Below are 21,453 nucleotides of genomic sequence, written 5' to 3'. Positions count from 1 at the left end.
ATATCCATTCATCTTCTGCATGAAGTTTACTTTTATTACATATCTTACCATGTCAGGCCTTGATATCCATTCATCTTCTGCATGAAGTTTACTTTTATTACATATCTTACCATGTCAGGTCTTGATATCCATTCATCTTCTGTACGAAGTTTACTTTTATTACATATCTTACCATGTCAGGCCTTGATATCCATTCATCTTCTGCATGAAGTTTACTTTTATTACATATCTTACCATGTCAGGCCTTGATATCCGTTCATCTTCTGATATGCAACGACTAGCATGACCATAGCATGAACAGCTCCCCCTGACAACCATATTGTAAATAGCATAGTAGTATTTCTCTTTGTTCTCTTCTCGAGAGTCAAGAAGATTGTCTCCAAGGGTGTGAAGTTGTGTGAAATTAATTCGCAGATTGGTCATCTTCAACAAGTTCTGAACTGCAGGACTGTAAGGGTCATCAACATGGATATGAGGAGGAAGAACTCTGAAAATTACCTTCAGTGGAGAAAGAGAGGGAGAAATTGAATTCCAGCCAAACATGCATTTTAATGCTAAATGTCTAAAAGCTGGTTACTTCTGTTTAGTACCCACAAGTTCTTTTTTAAAGAAATTAAAAAGAATTACTCAAGTTACAAACAATATTACAATATAACTGTACCTAGTGGACACCATTAACTTTTGTAGAATGAGCTTATTCCAGTGATACAAACATTTTTCATGCGTTTTAAATCACAACCACTTGTTTTACTTAAGTGTTGAATGATCAGTAAGATGCAAAGACTTCACAAGTTTCATCATAAAAAAAATGATTTACTGTTACTTCCACTAACAGTATTAGTTAAACTGTAAAATATATGAAATGTTATTAATTTTTTATCTTATTTTTTATTGTTATACATATTGTTTTGTATTATTAGTTTTGTATTATGCACACAAAACTTAACTTTAAAAGGAAAAACTTTTTGCTAATGTATTTTTTCTGAAAACCACATTTCACCCCCCCCCCCAATTACATTTAATGCACCTTTTCCTCAAGACAAAAACCATAGATTCAAAATGTCTCCTGCATACCTCTCCTCCTGAAGAGGGCTCTACACGAGAATAATATGAATCACATATAACATCAGTAATCCTCCATCTTAGCTGTGTTGGAACACCTGGGAACGCTTCGTGACAATTGTAGGCAAAATACTGGTACACCTATTAACAGAAAAGAAAACAACAGCAGAATGTAGTTACATGTATATTAAAGAATACTAGAACACCTATTAATGGTAAAAGAAACTAGCAGGAAAATTGTTGTTACATGTACAATATAAAATATAACTACATCTATCAACAGAAAAAAAAAGAAATTAGCAGCAAATATTTTGTTGTATATATATTACACAATACTGGTACATCTATTAACAGGAAAACAATGATTAACTAAAATGTTTGTACACAGTACTGGTACGTCTATTTATAACAGAACAACAAGCAACTAAAACATTGTTATTCATAATAAATGTATGTAAATATGAAGTTTCAGTGACACATGATTTCAGGTTATTAAATATTGCTTCAAAGTTAAATTTTTTTCTATAAACAAACCCTTACGTTTAATAAACTCATCTTAACGGTAAAAGTACACAAACTACACAAAAGTGAACAAACAGAGACCTACATCATTACATTACACACTGACACTTTGTATACAATGAAAGTTAACGTTTTCCTAAATTGCAAATGTATTTCCAATAATACTTACTTCCGGTCACACTACAGCTATTACCCGACTGCCAAGGTTTCTTCTTTGCCCATCTAAGCATTGGTATGATTTTTTCTCGCTTTTTTACTTCATTCAATTGTCCTTGCCGATACTCTCCACCTACATCAATGCGCCCTTTATCCTGGTAATGTATAGAAGCATCTCATTCTGATAATCTTATCACTTTTTCAAGACTGATACCATCCCAGTCTCTAACACCGGTTCTTAGTTGGGAGGACGGGCGGAAGAGTGTCAGCAAAAGTAAGTATTATTGGAAATACATTTTCAATCTAGGAAAATGTTAACTTTCAAAACATACTTATGTCTTCTGCCACTTATAGATAGAATCCCACATTGAGAAGGTGGAGAGGCCAGTGAGGACATTATCCATATAGAAAGTGTCTATATAGATCATAGGTGTACCAAGATAAGAGTGGTAACTGAGTGGGGGAACCACACTACATCCAGAACAGGTGTGCTCTTCACCCTGAATTAAATTGCTGTATCAAGGATGGAATTGCACATAGGTGATTATCAGTATAGGCCAGCCCCAACTAGATAGTTGAGGTCACACTACTTGGTGTTGGAATTAAGGAGTCTTAGTCCCGATATCCCACGTTGGTGGCTAGGGCAATTGGATTTCAATGTTTTATATATAGATATATTTTTGATTGTATCCCAACCTGTAGCTATAAAGTGATGCATTATAAACCACTCGAATCACGACAACGTAGTAAGCAGCACTGAAGTGGACAAACTTTCTCCACCACTTGAAGAAGCCCAAAAGGCAACATCCCAGGCTCGGAATGACGGGATCACGTATGCCTTACTCAACCAAAGAAACAGAACCCATATGGTCTGGAATTATGAACATTCATCCTCTTCCACTTGTCCCCCAGAATTATGGGGAGGACGTGGAACAACTGTGCTCAGCCAAGGATCCAGGATGGGACTATTCTGTGTTCGGAATTACGAGGAGATATTCGACCTCCTTCCTTGAACAATATACTGGTAGAATATTGATCAAAAAGAAGAGCCATGCAGACCCCCAACCTGATAAACGAGCATCAAATCTGAACCAGTATTTAGAGTAGGCTACCAAGTAGGTTGGTGCTGCTTCTACCTACATCTGGGGAAAACATCCAGGGACGTGTATAGGATGGCCTCCCAACTTTGCCCTCTTCCCCAAGAGTGGAGGAATTCACTCTAACACTCTGGAGGAAAAACATCTGTCTACCACCCCCAGTGACTGGAAACCAGGTGTGGTAAGGACTCTCTAGCTTCACTAGTAGAATCTGGGGTAATGCACATTGGGGAGTCCTGAGGAACAGTGCTCTGGAAACAGTGCAATAGGTGAACCAAGTTCCCTAACTTTTTAAAAGCAAACCAACCACGATTTATTCAATCTGATGATCAGCAGTGACAGACAGGATCCCCTTTAACTTTTCTCATGATAGTTCATGAGTGGCAGTCCACTTAGTGGTATAATATAGTAATACCACCTGGCAAGCTCCTAGGTGGTCTTATGGAACACCTCATTTCTACAGAACCTGTTACAACCAGTATTAATTATAGTGAAGTAGTGGCTGTTAGTGCAGAATTGGATTGATAAAAGTATGCCTGTCTGCGCAACACTTGCCACAGAGTGTGATCCTGTGAAAATATGGTAAAGGATCCTGAAAAGTAGAAACAAAAATACTCAACCCTCTGGATAATCTAGTATAAATAGTTAATATAGCTACGAGGGGTTGGCAAAAACCCTCAGATGAAGAAACTGCCAGATCAAACAAATAATGTGAGATAAAGGTATTGGGGGAGGTCCACTTACCAGTCCGCCTAATGACATTCAGTGGGCAATTTGATCGGACTGCTAAAGACAAAGAAAAGAGGAATCTGATTAGATGTGATGCACAGAAGATATCTCGCTTTCAAAGAGGGCCCAGAATAAAATGTTGTCTAATATCTCTAAATGTATAAGTGCAAGCAACAAAACCGTCAAGACCCTCACTGAACATAACCAGGATCGAAATCTGATTGTACATAGAGAGAAAGAGTGAGTAGATGAATCAGAAAAATGGGGTGGACCCCTTTTCCATCTGACAGAATGTTGTGTAAGAAAAACTGGTCTGAGGATGTAGAGAGAATGAGAAAGCGGTCTGTGAACAAACAGTGCAAATTATTCTGACTGGTGATGTCCATAGGTCAGCAGTCACGAAAAATAAACCTGTAGGTAAAGAGGATACTTGGAATATAAGAGTCAGGTCATAAACAGGTGTAAAGAAAGAACACATAACCTCAATCTACCTGTTGCACAAGTGGAATGTTCATTTAAGACTAATTACCCAAAACAATATGAGGAACTTGGAGAGTACTGGGAACAAAAAAAAATTGTAGTTGCAATAATCAAACAGTAGTTGATAAGGCCACCATAAACAATGGTGATTGTGGAAGATGCAAAAACCTCTGTGAAAGAGCTAAGCAAAAAAAATGAGATATGGATGACACCAATGATTGAAAAGGGTTTAACCTCCTCCCAAAACAACATTGCCAATATGCATGTCGTTACTGTTGAGAAGTATCTTTCGGACTAAGCAGAAACTGAGACAGGCACATGTCAACCTTAGAATTTAAACACCAATGTCATGTGAAAGACAGCATAACCTCTATGTCAGAAACTTGAGCTCTGGATAGTCGGGTGTACCATATCCAATCATGGCTGCTTCCACAGAGAAATCCTAAGAAGAAATGGCAGAGTTGGACACACAGAAGCAGAAACCCTGGTACAGCCACCAATTTGGTGAAATCAACAAGATCTGACAATGGATTGAAACAAATCATGTTTCGTATCCTGGGTAACATATGAAAGAAGGTTGAGAATGGCAATCCCGACCTGTCTAGATGGAAAGCATTCTGTCAGAATATTCTGTTTGGATTAAGACAATGGACCTGTTAACACAGGCATCACCCGTGGAACATGGCAATCTAAAAGGGTAAGAAGATAAGGTTACTTCCGAGAAAAAAGGTCCAAAATTCTAAAATAGGAATCCTTAGACCAAATACCTCCTTGATGAAACATAAGAAACCACCACAGAATAGTCAGAGTGAAACCTGACGATTTACTCCTTAAGAAACCCAGACCATGAGGTTTTGCCTGTTGAAGAGCAAGAGGGGGATGTATAGGGGATCCTTGTCATCCGTGCATAGACTCTGGAATTCCTGACTCCATTCCTGAAGCAAGGCATTCGTGAAGAGAATGGAACTCTGGACGAGGTGGCAGTATAGAAACCCAAATCATAGTAGTGTCCCAACATAACAATCCCTCAGGATCGAAGAATGATCCTGACTAAGGAAACTGGGGAAACTAGGAAATAGATGTGTATGATCTCTGATCACTTAAAGACCAATAAAAGGATTGCTTGTGTTCTTTCCCAAAGACACTAAGGATTCGAGTGATGCCCACTTTCCCAGAAGAAAAAGAACTATCCATGCAGTCAGAGAGGGAGAGGTGAGTAAGAGTGTGGCATCCTATTCTATAGTGTTGAGCAGGACTGGAGACAGCTGATCCAGACTGAGAGATGAGATGAAAAATAAAAAAATACTCAGACTGATGACATATTGAATTGGAGCAAGAATAGATGTCGCAGTCCCAAAAGAGAAGCCTGCCTGGGTTGTATCTGAAAGTAGAAGCCGGATGTGATGGTCTAACCAGACATCTGTGGAATGATGTGTGCACAGTATGATGTAATGAAGGAGATAAGAAAATCTGTATAATATGGCAGAACCCAAGTTGAGCCTATTCGAGTCATAAAAAAACCTGAACTGCAGTACCTAACCCTTATTCACCATAAACGCCAATAGTGGTGGGACTTCACTGCTAAAGCAAAGTGCAGATTGGAGTCAACTACAACCAAGTTGGACATCTACAATCCCAGTAAAAACTCAACACAGATTGAAGAATGAGTAGCTTCTTAACCTTGGAGAATCTGGGCATTGATAAACACATGGAAGATCGATGACTGGAAACCAATCTCCTGTCTTCATAGGCCCAATAACTAACAGAAATAAAAACTCTGAAGAACTAACCCGACTTTCTCACTACCTCCAGACCAACCAAATTCAGATAACCCAAGAACTAAGTTCCAAAATCCTGATGAATTGTAGAAAACCCTACAAGTTGGGTGGATAACAGTGGGAGAGATGTGAACTGAATGATCAATTGTAACCTAGGGACCTGCAGAGCTTCTGGGCCTATGGTTAAGATTACCACACATCTAGAATTTCTTGGAACCGACTCCTCACAACTCCTGAAGGTATACAATAATCACTGGTGTTGCTGTTCATCTAACTAAGCAGTGGAACCTTGGATATAGACAGAATCTATTCTGAGTACCAATGTACCGAGGAGCTGACGTCGGGGGTCGGTACTCACGAATAGAAGCGGAACTATGATCCCCCTGTGTGAGCCAATGAAACTTGACACTCCAACAACAACAGGAAGGAATGTAGAAGCCGAAATTTGAACCAACATCCATGCTAACAATGGATCCAGCTTGTCCTCAATCAAGCTGGTGATCTTGAGAGTCTTCTAACAAATTGAAGTTCAAGAAAACAAAATATTGAAGTTGAGTTGCAAGTCTGTAGACTTACTCTGTCCCATTAGGGGACATAGGCCTATATAGGTGAACTATAAACTCCGCCTGAGAAGCCCGAAATTCGAGAAGCAGATGTACTTAATTTCAGAGTCGAAAAAAAATGCCTCCATCTAGTGGTGGAGGGTGAAACCACGAAGTTCTGACAACGTGTCGGATAAGGCTTAACTGTCTCTTCAAGTAACTAAGAAGTAAACCTTCCCGCACGAACCACAATCTCCATGGATGGAGAAAAAACACTAAAATTCGCTCCCAGACTTTTCAACCATCAAGTAAGTTGCACACTCAAAAGCAACTGGGAAAAAGCTGAAAACATCACACACTCGAAGAATCAAGAGAAGAAAAACAAATCAAAGGCAGCTTACCCCACAGTGGTCTCCTTTTCGTTTTTCATAGATAATTTAACGACTGTAGTGATTATCATTGATTGGAATATAATTTTGTGAGGTAAAGTACATCCACCCTAAGAAATAAGATTAGTGTGGTAGTCCACACTCGCAACACTGGAGTCCGGAGTTCGACTTACCACTAATCCACAGGGTGGATGAAAATCCAACAGACTAAAAGAGAGCATAGGAAAAAGCGAATCTAAAGTCTCTCCAAAATGTCGAGTATCGCCTTCAAATGCAGGCACAGAGCCCCTGTAGGATCACTACAGATCCGTTTCCACGTCACTAAAAATAAGATGAATGTCAGTCTCAACTGATAGTGATAGATAGATATAAGTGGTGGGAGGGGGACACACAATTGGCTTCTGTGCCAGAAATAATAATTCGGGAATTCATACTATAATTGGCTTGGCAATAGGAAGAAAACATGTTTATTATTGTTACGAAATCAACTAGATAACATGATAATGTTCAAAGTATCTCCGAACGATCATAATACTGGGAACCCATCAGTGACGCTTTGTCGAGAAAAAGTGATACAATTATCCAAATGAGGTGCATATATACAGTACCAGGACAGAGGAAGCTTTGACATAGGTGGAGAGTATCACAAGAGAATTATCACCAAAAGTAATAGAGTGGGTATAAAATACTGGAGCAAGTGAGAAAACATCAGACTAATGCTTAGACAGGCAAAGAAGAAATCCTGGTGGTTAAGTAATAGCTATAAGTGGCAGCAGGGGCAAGTATGTTTATACACAATGAAATGTGTAACTTAATATAATGGGGACCTAAATCATTACAATACATATACATTATACACAGTGAAATATATAACTTAGTATACTGAGGACCTACATCATTATAGTACACAGTGAAATACGTAACTTAATATAATGGGGACCTACACTATTACAGTATACACTAATACCTTATGCACAGACTAACACAGTGAAATGTTTAACTTAATATACTGGGAACTTACATCATTATAGAACACACTAACACATTATATAGTGAACTGTATAATTTATTATATTAAACATTTACAAGAACCTATTATGCAACATAGATAAAGGCATCTTGAATATTTCTGACTATATATATTTGCATAACCTGTTCAATGCCATTACAAGAAATTCATGATTTGGAAACAACTCACATTCCATGTTCGACCAAAGTCATGTGACTTCTCGATAAGCATTGCAGCTGGTCGAAATGTCTTAAAAGTCATGATAATATGGGTAAAGTGAAATTCTGCCTCCAGATCGAGCTGAATTGTAACATTCTGTACTCCATTTTCAGCTTGCCACCATCCTGTCCATTCTTTCCCTATTCTGTTGAAGTCATAATGAAATAATTACTATGTTCTGATTACTGATAATAACATACGCGGCAAGAAAATATTTCGTGATTACTGAACATATTTAACAGATTCTTTGTTTCTTGTACATGGAATAACATATTCTTCGTACAGTATAGTTGCTCTTCTGACTTTGAATAATGTAACATGCTTCATGTATACTGAACTAAAACGTGCTTTTTTGTTTCGAACGTTAAAAAAAGGTATAAAAGTGAATGCTTAGTTTAATTTACAAAAGTTTATCTCCAAAAATTAAAACATTAAAAGCAAATTTGCTGAAAAGCATGTGTCATCATCACAATGTGTTGCTTTGGCTGCCGTGACTAATCTGAGCTTCTTCCTGATCTGGTACAACTATCATAAATGTGGAAGTTTATTCAAGTAACATTTCTACTGTTCTAGGTAAAAATCTTCTAGAATTCCTTTGTTAACAACTACTACTTACAGTTTGTGCTGACCAGTTACTTTCATGGACTTTGTTATTTAGCTAGATGATATCAGTAAAGTTTAATCCTGTTTATCAAAATGTTGGCTAGTTAATACGTAACCTTAACTTCTAAAACATAACGAGAAATTTGTTGATTTCTCCATTACCAAATAATGTTCAAAAGTTTATGATGAAAAGGCCTAACCAAGAATTGTGACACAAATTTCTCAACCTGATAGACACAGGTGATACACAGAACTTTTGTAAATTTTTCATATCCAAATGAAATACGTAAAGTCATAAATGTATGGCTAGATGTTTTTCCATTCTGGCAAGAAACCAAGATCAAACCTAGTGACCACAACTTCTGACCCATTTCTTGCATAAGTTGACTGAGTAAAGTATTTAGAGAAACCACTAAATGATCAAAAACTACTACTACTGGTGTTGGAAGCTGTGAAAACCATGAATGAGCTTCAGCAGCATAGTTTTTAAGCATAATTTTATATTTCAATTTAGATGTTAGTTAAAGGACATCTAATACATTCAACCAAGATCTTGCCGTGGGTATATTAGTTATAAATACAAGTACCCAGTGAGTTACTGTTACTTTCAAAGTGATGTAATTAATGAGAAGTTACTGAGTTCAATGAGTATTAAGTTAGTGATTCAGATTAGTGTTAGTAGCATGACTTATTATTTCTATTCTGGTATTTAGTCACTTGGAGAGTTACGTGTTCGTTTGTCGATCAAAGCTAAGTAGCTAAGTCAGGGATATATCTCTGAATTTGTGTTGAAATGTTTTATATGAAGTTAGGCCTACATTTAGTTATAGTTTATGTTGAAAATTTTATTTATGCAATTAAACCTACAACTTACATGTGAATGTGAATTTAACAAAAATTACTGAAAAAATAAACTTTAGATAATTTTCTCCAAATAACTCGAAAGGATCCACCCAACAATAGAATACGTTACAAAAGTAGAATGCTCACAAACACTGTTTTTATATAGTTAAATATATCAACAGTAAAAATCATGGTATTGAAACTTTATTGCACCAGTCACTTAATGAGCAATAAAAATCATAAGATTGAAACTGTATTTAAATAAACCAATAAAAATGTATTGAATCACTGCCACTTAATGAGCAAACTATTTGCCTGAAGATAGCCTAAACAAATGTGGCCAAAATACGTAATATCTCTGTTTTTGATAATAAATTATTATGGTTTAAATGGTGTATTACTTTTGTTAATTCAATACAGAACATTATAAACCAATTGTATATTTTTCTCACTTTTACTTCTTTTATTAGGTTAGTTCATGGTTTGTTTTTATAGAATGAAAATAAAAACAAATAATTATAACTTTAAATAAAATCAAATGATATAAAAGTAAACCAGTTTGGGTTTACCTAGAAACAACATTCTCTATTCCATGATATAAACGAGGATTGTTTTGACGTTCAAGCCGACTATCACAGTAAAAGCATTTCTTTTTCTCTTTAAGATGACTAACTATACAATAACGTTCTTCATGGTCCAAGCCACAGGTCGATGAAGCCTTTAGTCGGTCTGCCCTCCCAATCAGCAGGTTCCCTGTGGCTGGGTAGCAACTTGACTCATCACATGCATGTGGAGATAATGTACCTTGAGAATAGACTTTAAAATAACATTAGTTACTAGTAACTGATAATCTAAGAACATTAGGATATATAGCATTCACACCCGTTATTAATAGAATCTTCTCCGAAAATTACAAGTGTTACGTCTCTGGTCGTTTGTTAATTTCCCGTAAAAAATCTTTCCGAAGAACTTCAGCGATACAAGTCCTTTCTTAAGTAAAACTAGTTTATTCTTTCGCAATACAACTTTGCATTACACTTAATTTCCACAGTCACTTTAACTTAAACACACGTTATAATTCACAACGATTTACACACTTTATTTACGGCTTGACTCGATTATCCCGTTATCAATTTATCTGCCGGCTTATATACTAAAATAGAGGGCGCCTAGAAAAGACTAGAGTTGCGAGGAACAGTCATGATCCTTCTAGAAACTCCAGCGCGCATGCTTCCAGCGTCACGTGACTTCCGCTGTCGTAATACAAGTTTTCTTCCAACAAGTGCAGCTCACAAGGATATTACATCAAAAAGAACAGTTTTAAAGTAAAAAATTCAGTTATATGTGTAAAATAAAAAGGATTATCATAATATCTTTATATATCTGTTTCATTGAATTAAATATACCTATTACCACAGAAGTTATGGTTACCAAATAATTGGCAATGTAAATTTTCATGTTACTAGTGTTGTTCATTTATAATAATATATACCCTTCCATAAAAAAAAACGAGAGTCAAACTATACACTAAAAAACAAAAAGTTTAGCAAACATTACAGTTCATTATATAAATGAACTCTGTAGAATATACAATATTAAAAGCTTGTTAATGGAAAATTTTGTCAATTCAAATAAGCAAAAACTTCATAAAAGTTAACATTTTCCTAAATTGAAAATGTATTTCCAATAATACTTACCTCCGCTGACACTGACAATTATTTCTCGATCTTATGGTTGTCAACTTTGTCCACCTAAGCATTGGTCTCGCTTGCTCCAATCTTTTGTACCCCACTTGACAATATTTGTCTCGTGATATTCTCCACCTACGTCAATGCGCCCTCTATCCTGATACTGTATATAAGTACCTCACTCATATAATGTTATCACTTCTTCCAGACTTACACCATTCCTGTCACTAACACCTGCTCTTAGTGGGAAGGAAGGGCGGGAGAATGTCAGCGGAGGTAAGTATTATTGGAAATACATTTTCAATTTAGAAAAATTTTAACTTCCAAAACACACTTACCTCTGTTGACACTGAAAGCTATAATTCCACATTGAGAAGGTGGAGGAGCTGGTGAGGACATTATCCATACAGAAAGCATCTGCATAGATCATGGGTGTACCAAGATAAGATGAGTGGGGGAGCCGCCTTACATCCAGAACAGGTATGCTCGTCACCTGGAACTTTGTTGCAGAAGAAAGGGTAGAATAGTATATGAGTGGTCATCACTATAGGCCAGCCCCAACCAGATATCCGTGGTTCCACTCTAATCGGGGTTAGAAATAACAGACCATTGTTCCTATATTCGACGTTGGTGGCTAGAGCAATTGGACTGCAATGTTAGATAAAAAATATTATTGAATGAATTCCAACTTGTAGAAATAGAGTGATGCATTCCGAACCACTGGAATTACGATGAAAAAGTAAGCAACACTGAAGTGTACAAACATTCTCCTCCACCTGAAGAAGCTCGAAAGGCAATACCCTATGCTTGGAATGATAGGATCACATATGCCATACCAACCAAAGGAACAGAACTCATCTTGTCTGAAATTATGAACATGCATCCTCACTCTCCAACCGAGTGGGCAAGGAGCATTCCACTTTATCCTGGGATTATTGGGAGGACATGAAATTGCTGTGCTCAACCAACGACACAGGAAGGACCATTCTACATTCGGAATTATGAGGAGATAGTGGACATCTTTCCATGAATAATAAATTGAATATAAATTGCTGAAAAAGAAGGGCCAGATATGACTCAACTAGATTACGAATAGGCTCCAATGTAGGCTGGTACAGCTTTTACCTACAACTATGAAAAACATCCAGGAACATGGGTAGGACAGCCCCCAACTTCACCTTTTTCTCCAAGAGTGTAGAAATTCAATTTAACACTCTGGAGGGAAACCTTTGTCCATCACCCCAGCAGAAGGAAAGAGAAAAAAATACTCAATATTTATTATAATCTATCAGATGTGGTTAACACAGCCACCGAGGGTAGGCGAAAATGTATATTTTTTTCAATATATATATAATATTATATTTTTAAAAATATTTTAAATTTATAATATCATTGTAGAGGTCACTGGTTAGGCCACATGTGTAATATTGAGTTCAGTCTTGGGCTTCTTACCATAGGAAAGACATTGAATTGTGGAAAGGGTTCAGAGAAGGGTTACTTGAATGTTACCTGGGATGGAGGGGTTGTCATACGAGGAGAGGCTGAAATCTCTCAAGTTGTTTTCTCTTGAAAAAAGAAGAGTTAAGGGGGACCTGATTGAGGTTTTTAATATTGTAAAGGGAATTGATAGGGTTGATGTATTATCTTTTTTTATATTTAACAATGAGAATAGTATGATTATGGGACACAAATATAAAGTTTGTCAAGGTAGGAGTCATCTTCAGCAAAGACAGTTTTATTTTTCTAACAGGGTGGTTGGTCTTTGGAATGGGTTGCCTACAGTAAATTTTAAATGAGTTTAAGAAATAGCTTGATAAGTATATGAATGATAAGAGCCGGCTTTAAGATTTTTTTACAATTATTTTAATTTAATTTAGAGGACGGAACAGCCGAGATGGCCCAATAAGTCCCATGTTGTCGCAAAACGTTATGGTATGGTAAACTCTCAGAAGTAGGAACTACCAGATCATATAAATAATGGGAGAGAAAAGTATTAGGAGAAGTATACATATCAGCCTGCACAATGTCCTCCAGTGGGCACTTCAAATGGGCAGCTAAGAAGATATAAGTATGACGAATCTGATGAGATGTAACTTGCAGCATATTCCTCACTTGTAAATATAGGACAAAATAAGCAATATGGATCAATTTGAGAAGCCACTTCATCAAAGTAATAGAGGATAAATCGTAGGAAACCAAAGGATCCCAATGAATAAAAAGTCGATTTCTATCACCACGAAAGGAACTACTGTGAGCCACATAACACCTGAAGGCTCTAACAGAGCATAACAACGTGAAGTTTGAGCTTCGGAATCTCCAAGTGTAGAATGTCAGATTGAGGTTGCTACAACAGAGATGACCAAAGAAGAAATGGTAAAGGTGGACTCTCTTGAAGATACCGAAGAAGAGAAAACCATGGTTGGGCTGGCCAATACATGGTACTCAACAGCACTCAACAAGGAATGGATCGAACCGTAGCGAGAACTCTGGGCAACAGACAAATTGGGAAAGGCATATAGGTGCAAACCTGTCCAGTCCTGACTGAATGTAACTATTGTCAAAGCCTTAGGATGTGGCACTGGAGGCCAAAAAGCTTATAATTGAGAGTTCTAATGAGTGTGAAATGCGTCGATCATTGGACACCCGAACCACGAGCAAATCTACTGGAAGAGCTCGTGATGTAGTATCCATTTGGTCAGAAGAATGCAATTAGGCTGAGACAGATGATCTGCTATTAATTTCATCACTCCCAGAACATGGCGAGCTAGAAGACTGATAAGATGGGTTTGAGCCCAGTAGAGAACATCCAAAGTCTGAAAACAAAGGTCCCACGAACGTGTGCTCCCTTGACGAGAAATGTAAGACACCATTGTGGAATTTTCAAAATAAATCATGACTATTTTCCCTTTAAAAGAGAGGCAGACCATGAACATTTGCCTGTTGAACAGCAAGGAGCTCTAAGATGTTGATGTGGAGGGAAGATTCATTGTTTGGCCATAGACCCTGGAATTCCTGACCATTGATATACACCCTCCTCCATTCCTGAAGTGAGGCATCTATGATAAAAATGAATCTCGGGACGTGAGGGTGGGAGAGGAACACTGACGGTAGTGTGGTTCTGATACAACCATTACTGGAGATCTAATATGTTGCTCCTAAGTAAGAAGATTGGATGATCCACTGGATTGGAGTTCGTGTTCCATTCGTCACACAGTGACCACTGAGAGGACCACATATTTGTCTGTCCCAAAGGAACGAGGGATTCAATGAATGCCCACATCCCAAAAGATAGAGAGCCATCCATGTAGTACGAGAAGGAGACGTGAGTAAGAGTCTGACTGCACCCTCCATAGCCTAGAGCCAGAGAAGAGTTGGCTGAGCCTGACTCAAGTATGTGTTGAAAAAGATCCCCCAGATGGACAAGGTACTAAGTTGGCAATATAATGGATTTCTCTGTTCTGGTAAGAAACCCAGCCATGGTGGCCTCCAAAAGGAGAATCTGGGTGTGCTGTTCTGCCATCTGACGAGATGGGGCTAGAAGTAACTAGTCATCCATATAATGATGTGTGCACAGGCCCAAAGAATGAAGGTGACGAGAAAAAGCTCGTACCACATTGCAGGTGACATATGCTAGACTAAAGGACAGAGTCCTGAGCTGCAGAACCAGACCCTTGTGCACAAAACATAGAAGTCAGTGGGATTACTTGGCTACTGAAATGTGAAGGTATGTGTCTGCAACATCGAACTTTGTCATCCAGAGACCTGGTGAAAAAATGGCTGAGAAAGGACTCCATGGTGAAGATCCAAGAATTGGTTGAGACAAGAAAGATCAACGATTGGACGCCAATCTCCCGTCTTTTTGGACACAACAAAGATAAAAGAATAAAATCTCGAAAGAATAGGATGAACTCTCTCTACTGCTCTCTGGATCAATAAGTTCCTCTCAGCTATGGAACAAAAACCACACTCTGCGAATCTGTTGGAGGCGGAAACGCCACAGGTCGGGAGAATAAAGGAGGTGGAGATGTGAGCTGAATGACCAACCCCGATGCCAGAACCTGAAGGACCCATAAATCTGTGGTGAAAGAAGTCCAGACTTCCAGTTATGATGTAATACCTCATCCATAAAACTTATTGGCATATGACAGTCACTGATGTCATTTGCGCCAGTCCACCCAAAAGGAGGAGTCACAAGGATAAACCAAATTATCCACAGAATGTCCTGGATCATCAAGCCAAGCAGCCTCAGAACCCTCGGTGTGAACATATGTTTCCATCTCTCATCGAATCAAAACATGGACAGCCTCAACTGAGAGTGACCCACCCATCCCGACTATTGAGAGATGTTAGATAACAGAGATGGAATAGGGGAGGTCTGACTAGTCTCTGTGCTGGCAATAGTAATAAGGGAATTCATGCCTGAAAACAGCACATCAATTTTTTTGTTTTGTTTCTTTGTTTGTTTGTTTTGCTTAGGAAATTATAATTGTACGGAAATCCACAAGACGACGTCGAAATTGCAGTCAATAACGTAACCAAGCACAGCACTGTGTCAGAGAAAACCGTGACCAAACGCTTTACGTTATCTGAATGAGGTGTTTACACAACTTCAGAATGACTCACTTGTAAGTTGTGGGGTGGGATAATGGAGAATTTGGGGTAAGTAATGCATGCTTTCAGATCAGAGCATACTTAGTAAGGAAAGCCTAGAGTATTTCAGAGATAAGTACGCATTTGAAATTCACAATTATCTCTACTGACACTGACAGCTATTCCTCGACCTTCTGATTATCAACTTTGCCCATTTAAGCATCGGCCTTGCTTGCTCCAGTTTTTCATACCCCACTTAAATGCCATTGGCGATACTTATCTGGTGATATTCTCCACCTACGCTAATGCGCCCTCTGTCCTGGTACTGTATAATAATGATGAGAGCTATCTACAGCCCAGCTATTAAAAGATTTCAGAGGAAGATATTTGTTTCAAATTCATTTTAATTCTAAAAATGTAAAATTCAAATCAGAAACACTTTAGGTCACATTATCCACATAAAAACTGGAGTGGAAACTGGTGAGAGAATATGATAAAGAAAACATTATAAATATGTAGTTATAGAGCAAGAAGAATATAATCTAGACTACAAAAAAAAAGATGTAGTTAAGCAGACACAGCAGAATCAGAAGGAATTGAAGAATTCGATGTAAGAGATAGAATAAGTTGAGTAAAAAGACTGACCCTCAGGACACCCAGAAATAAGACATTCTTCTCAGCAAGGCATCCCCCTGCCCTTGACACCCTCCAATACATACAAAAAACTATTGGCTAGTTAGGGAAGTGGGAGTTAATAGTATATGTGAAGCCAGTGATTGGAACAGAGGTGGCAACATAAAGAGGTAGAAAGAACACAATGTGATGTTCCTGTAGTGGAATGTTCTCAGAGGAGGAGTCTGCTCAAACATTATGAGGGCATTCTCCAAGGGCTATAGTCCTTATTTATCAAATTAGTGATAGTGAGTACTTAGGGAGAACCAAATAAAGATCCATGGATGATGCCCAACAACTTGAGAAATAGTGCAATGGAAAGACATAAATAAAATAGTAATTAGTAATAAACAACACAGATGATCTCCATCCTCGTTGGAGCCAACACAGGTATTGAAAACAGGCATTTTGCCTTGCATATCCCAAATGCCACGCAAATATATACATGTGGTTGTAGGAAATGTACTCACAGAGACATCATTAGCCACCAGGTGGCAACCCCTGTTCATTTCCAGAAGGCATTACCTTTTCATGAAGCCTCAGAAAAAACGGCACAGAGGTTAATGAATACAAAAGTCCTAACAAAATCTCGTAAAACAAATAAGAGACTGTACAGTTTTATTTCTAGTTGTTTTCCCCATAAATTTCACAATCCCAGACACCTATGAAATAAGAAAAAGGAGTGTTGGGCAGAATAGAAAATACTTAGATCGCTATACACAACACAGATGTTATTCAAGCATTAAACAAGTATTGAATAGAGAATAACTCATCTGCTATGGATTCCACTTGCTTTGGAAAACAGTACAGATGGTAAATGGAATTCCAAAGCTGAAGAGGCAGCATTGTTATGAAGTGAAAGTGGAAGAAACTATTTGTATTCATCTACATAGTGGCTATGAAATGTCCTCAAAAGGATACTGAGACAGGGAAGCTAGACATTTCCAACTGGTGAATTTGATGAGATATAACCTGAAATTCACTCTTAAGGAGGTGTTTGTTGATGTGGATGGAGCAAAATCCATATAATGAGATTCATCATAAAATATAAACAACATAATTTGAGCTGCATTTAAAGATTCTTTTTGTGTAATATAGCAACAGATAGTTAGGGAGAAATGTCTGCAAGGATGTGATATCACTCAATCTCGTTTGAAAACAGAATCCATCTTCTCTAATAAGGAATCGTTAAACAGCCAAATGTGAAGCTACAGACAATGAACATCATCGTAGAAGATTAAGTTTGGGGATTGTGTAGATGTTTTCAAACAGGTAATGAAAGAAGACCCCTTTGTCTACAACGTAATAATGGATATAGAGTTGAGCTAGTCACTGTGGAACAGTAAGTAGAATTCAACAATTCAATGAGCTGAACTTGGCCAGTATCCAAAAAAGAAGACAAAGAGAAGGTAGGTGTAGAGAAAGAAAATAAATCTTCAAAATTGGTTTCAAATTGGCTAAAGAAACAGAGTCTAGAAATGGTGATCAATAAAGTGGAAGATGACATACCACTGCAAATACAATTACCATAGGATGACAAATATGGTGGCATAACCATAAAACTGAAGAGTGTAGGGTTTCTTCATCACTAAAGAATGGCCAAAGTTAACTAAAAGATAGTGGTGGTATAGCAAGTGCAGGAACTTTTGACAAGTTTGCTGAACTAGCCAAATTTTTTAAATATCGATGCAAGTTTTGATTCTGAAGGTGATAAGGACCGTGTTTTCCTATCATGGGAAAATATATATGTGAAGAATTGCAGAATTGTGTAAGGTGGGATAAAAAATGGGAACTAAACTCTGTACTAAGCCAAAATTCAAGGTAACTGAGAATAGGAGAAAAGAGGGAAATTATTTGACATAATGCCACTGAAAAGTAATGTCTCAATGGAGGTGTCACATCTGACTGTACCCCAAGGGAATGAGTCTGTTGCCAAAGGTGTCTCTAGCAGTAGGTGTAAAAGAACAGGAGTATGTACATGGATTAACAGACTTGCAATGCTATAAGAGATTGCAAAGTGTACCTTCTACTGTGTTGATTCAAGAGATATAACCAGCTAGAGTGAATGGAAGGTAAGAAAAAGCCAATCATCCATCTAAAACTAAAAAATAGATGGATAAGACTAGCAAAACTAAACTATTTGACAGAAAACACATGGAGGAAAAGGGATATCAGAAAACAGACTAAACTACACTGCGATGAAAGACCAAGAATAGGTGACTGGAATGGAAGGTAGAGGAAAGAGACAATAGCTACAATCTGCCACACCATAAACAGAGTTGCAAATAGCTGGTGATTGTGAATAATGAACCAACAGTTACAACTATATACACTTAAACAGGGATCCAAATATTTGCAATGATTTGAGAAGGTCCCATCAGTCAACGTGGGATATTCTTCCAGAAAAAAAAGTAAATGAACGAGTTGAACGAAAAGGCCAATTTTGCTTTTTGACTACTTCTGTCTACTCAATACGTCACTTAAAGCTTTTTACTGTCAGTTTGTACTTTAGTGGAACGCTCCTGAAGAATCTGTAAAGCAAAACACTGAGTGTCCAAATAAAGAAAATAAATAATTCTGGGTGTGTTTGAGTACATTTCTTATGGTGGTTACGAGGTCTGTCAAATCGACTAAGCCCATACAGAGATAAACAATATTTGAAATAACAGTCACCATTTGAAAAGAAAATATGCATGAGAAAATCATTACTTAAAAAATCTTAAAACTTGATACAAAAATCTGATATTTTCTATACAAAAGCCTTGTGATGTTTCCTGATAATGTGCAAAATTTGGTGAAGATATGCATACTGTATTAAAAGTTATAGTATTATCTTGACTGTAATTGCTTAACTTTGAAGGCGGGTCCATCATCCCTTGATTTTGACTCTCCCCTCCATCAGGGGGCTGCAGGAAATTTTTGCGGGAGGGCCACATAGCTACTAAACACAGCACTGAACATTTGAAACACTGAAATAGCTTTGCTCCAATTGATAAAAGTATTTGCTACACCTAAACTGAAAATCTATAACATTTTCCTCATAACATGTAATTATTTCTAGGTGCATAATTTAGAAGATGTAAAACTTCTCCCGATGAAAATCATGTATTTACTGGTAAAGGCAAACACATTTTACTTATCACTAAATTTTTCAACATAGCTCATAAATTTAGCATTTTTAGGTTAAGACCTCTACTAACCTTGACTGTAAACATTTTATCTTAAAAATCGAAAAACGAAACGGAAAAAAGTGGAAGGAATGCCTTATAATTTTCTTACAACATGTGTTTCAATTTATAATAACATTTTATTGTGTAGTTTGAACCTAAGTTACAGCAGATATTGGAAGAACAAGGCATGCTATTTTATTCTCCTCTAAAGCTATTAATTCAATCCTTTGTATACTTAACCTAGTTTAAAACTGAATAACAGCAAAGACTGGAAAAACAGAGTATATACACAGTTGACTGTTCTTTAAGCCTATTTAATGCAATCCTTTGTATAGACAACCTAGCTTAAAGTTAAGTGACAGTAGGTATTGGAAGAACAATATATACGTTATATTCTTCTCTAAGTCTATTGATTCGGACCATTGTATACTGCACCTCATAACAAGTAGTTAAGTTGAATAAAGCTAATGGTAACATGTTGTGAACGGGTCTAATTTATGTCCCGTTATAGTTAATATATAGATTACTGTAAAAATAAAAATATTAAAAAAGCACAAATACATGATCCTACCAAACGGGTGAAGGTTTTCATCAGATTCATCTCTTCCTCGCTCATCATGTCTGTGAAAATCAGAACTTCTTGACACAAATGAAGTGTTTGTAAATCTTGATGGTCTGGTTGAAGAATGAGTTGAGTGGCTGAAGACTCCAGAACTGTTATCCAATCCCGTAATTCTACCTCCAAAAGAGTGCCTATTGTAGTAAATTCGAGAAACCCTTGAGCTTCCATTGGACCTTTCATAGTCTGTATTATTGCGCGAAGTTCCGAAAGAAGAACCACTTCTGTGATAAACGAAAGAAGACGTTTTTTCTTCTTTTCTAGATCTGTATTTTCCAGAGTTTCTGTGAGTGTAACTCTTTCTAGAATTTTCTGTGAAATCTTGTTCACTTGACGTGTCTCTGTTGTGAAAAACATTCCTATTAACCTGGGTCTCACCAGAATTTTGTCCATCTGTAAGTCCTTTGGAAATCGCATCTGGAAGCAATTGGTCAACATTTCCTGAACCACTAGTATGTGTTCTTCTAAATGTTCCACTCACAGTTACTCTCTTACCATGGCCATGTCGTGTTCTTTCGTTACTGTGGCTCCAGTGAAAAGGTGACTTGGTTGAAGTAGCGTGTTTCAAACGGTCAAAATAAGAGTACTGGTATACAGTGGGTGTGTCACCTAAGACATCTTTGGCCTCTTCAAGAGCTGTAGTAAAAGGTGTTTCTATGAGTAAATACCTACAACTACAGTGTTGTTAAGGTTGTCCTTCTCCTGCCCAGCTGGTTAAGAGTGCCCCAAAGACAAAAAGGAAGATAATATTCCAACATGCAGAGAATCGTAGATGTAGTTATAAGTGTGTTAAAAATATTGAGGTTAAGTTACAGTAATATAAAATTACAAGTTAATAAAAATTTATGACACCTTTCACCGATTATTTTATATGATAGACAAAACTCATAGAAAAGGATTAGTTCCTATTAAAATGTAAAATCCTGGATGTATTTAATAATATTCAGCAGCTTTGATGTTTCTCGTTTAGAATGAGAAAAATGATCGAGAAATTTAATTTGTGTTAATGTCAACTTAGTCACTTGCTAAGAGCCTTTATGTCAACTTAGTCACTTGCTAAGAGCCTTTATGTCATCTTAGTCACTTGCTAACAGCCTTTATGTCATTTTAGTCACTTGCTAAGAGCCTTTATGTCATCTTAGTCACTTGCTAAGAGCATTTATGTCATCTTAGCCACTTGCTAAGAGCCTTTATGTCATCTTAGTCACTTGCTAAGAGCATTTATGTCATCTTAGCCACTTGCTAAGAGCCTTTATGTCATCTTAGTCACTTGCTAAGAGCCTTT

The 21,453-nt window shown here is 37.3% G+C and overlaps 1 protein-coding gene across 3 annotated transcripts in view; it reads right to left on the bottom strand.

Annotated features, from left to right (window-relative positions):
• LOC106462546 (laminin subunit beta-1-like) overlaps nucleotides 1–21,453 on the bottom strand; it is a 127,033-nt gene that overhangs the window by 80,216 nt on the left and 25,364 nt on the right. Inside the window, exons 3-7 of one of the 3 annotated variants that reach the window (XM_013922482.2) lie at nucleotides 20,121–20,804; nucleotides 9,999–10,245; nucleotides 7,954–8,128; nucleotides 1,075–1,203; nucleotides 235–498 (exon numbers count right to left, since the gene is read on the bottom strand). In XM_013922482.2, coding sequence (XP_013777936.1) covers nucleotides 235–498; nucleotides 1,075–1,203; nucleotides 7,954–8,128; nucleotides 9,999–10,245; nucleotides 20,121–20,804 — 1,499 coding nt within the window. The remainder of the gene's footprint in view (nucleotides 1–234; nucleotides 499–1,074; nucleotides 1,204–7,953; nucleotides 8,129–9,998; nucleotides 10,246–20,120; nucleotides 20,805–21,453) is intronic. The other 2 variants (XM_013922483.2, XM_022389847.1) reach the window with 2 other exon arrangements.

Source organism: Limulus polyphemus, unplaced genomic scaffold, assembly GCF_000517525.1.
Source record: "Limulus polyphemus unplaced genomic scaffold, Limulus_polyphemus-2.1.2 Scaffold1195, whole genome shotgun sequence".
In the NCBI taxonomy this organism is placed as follows: domain Eukaryota; kingdom Metazoa; phylum Arthropoda; class Merostomata; order Xiphosura; family Limulidae; genus Limulus; species Limulus polyphemus.
This window is presented reverse-complemented; position numbering and strand designations above follow the sequence as displayed.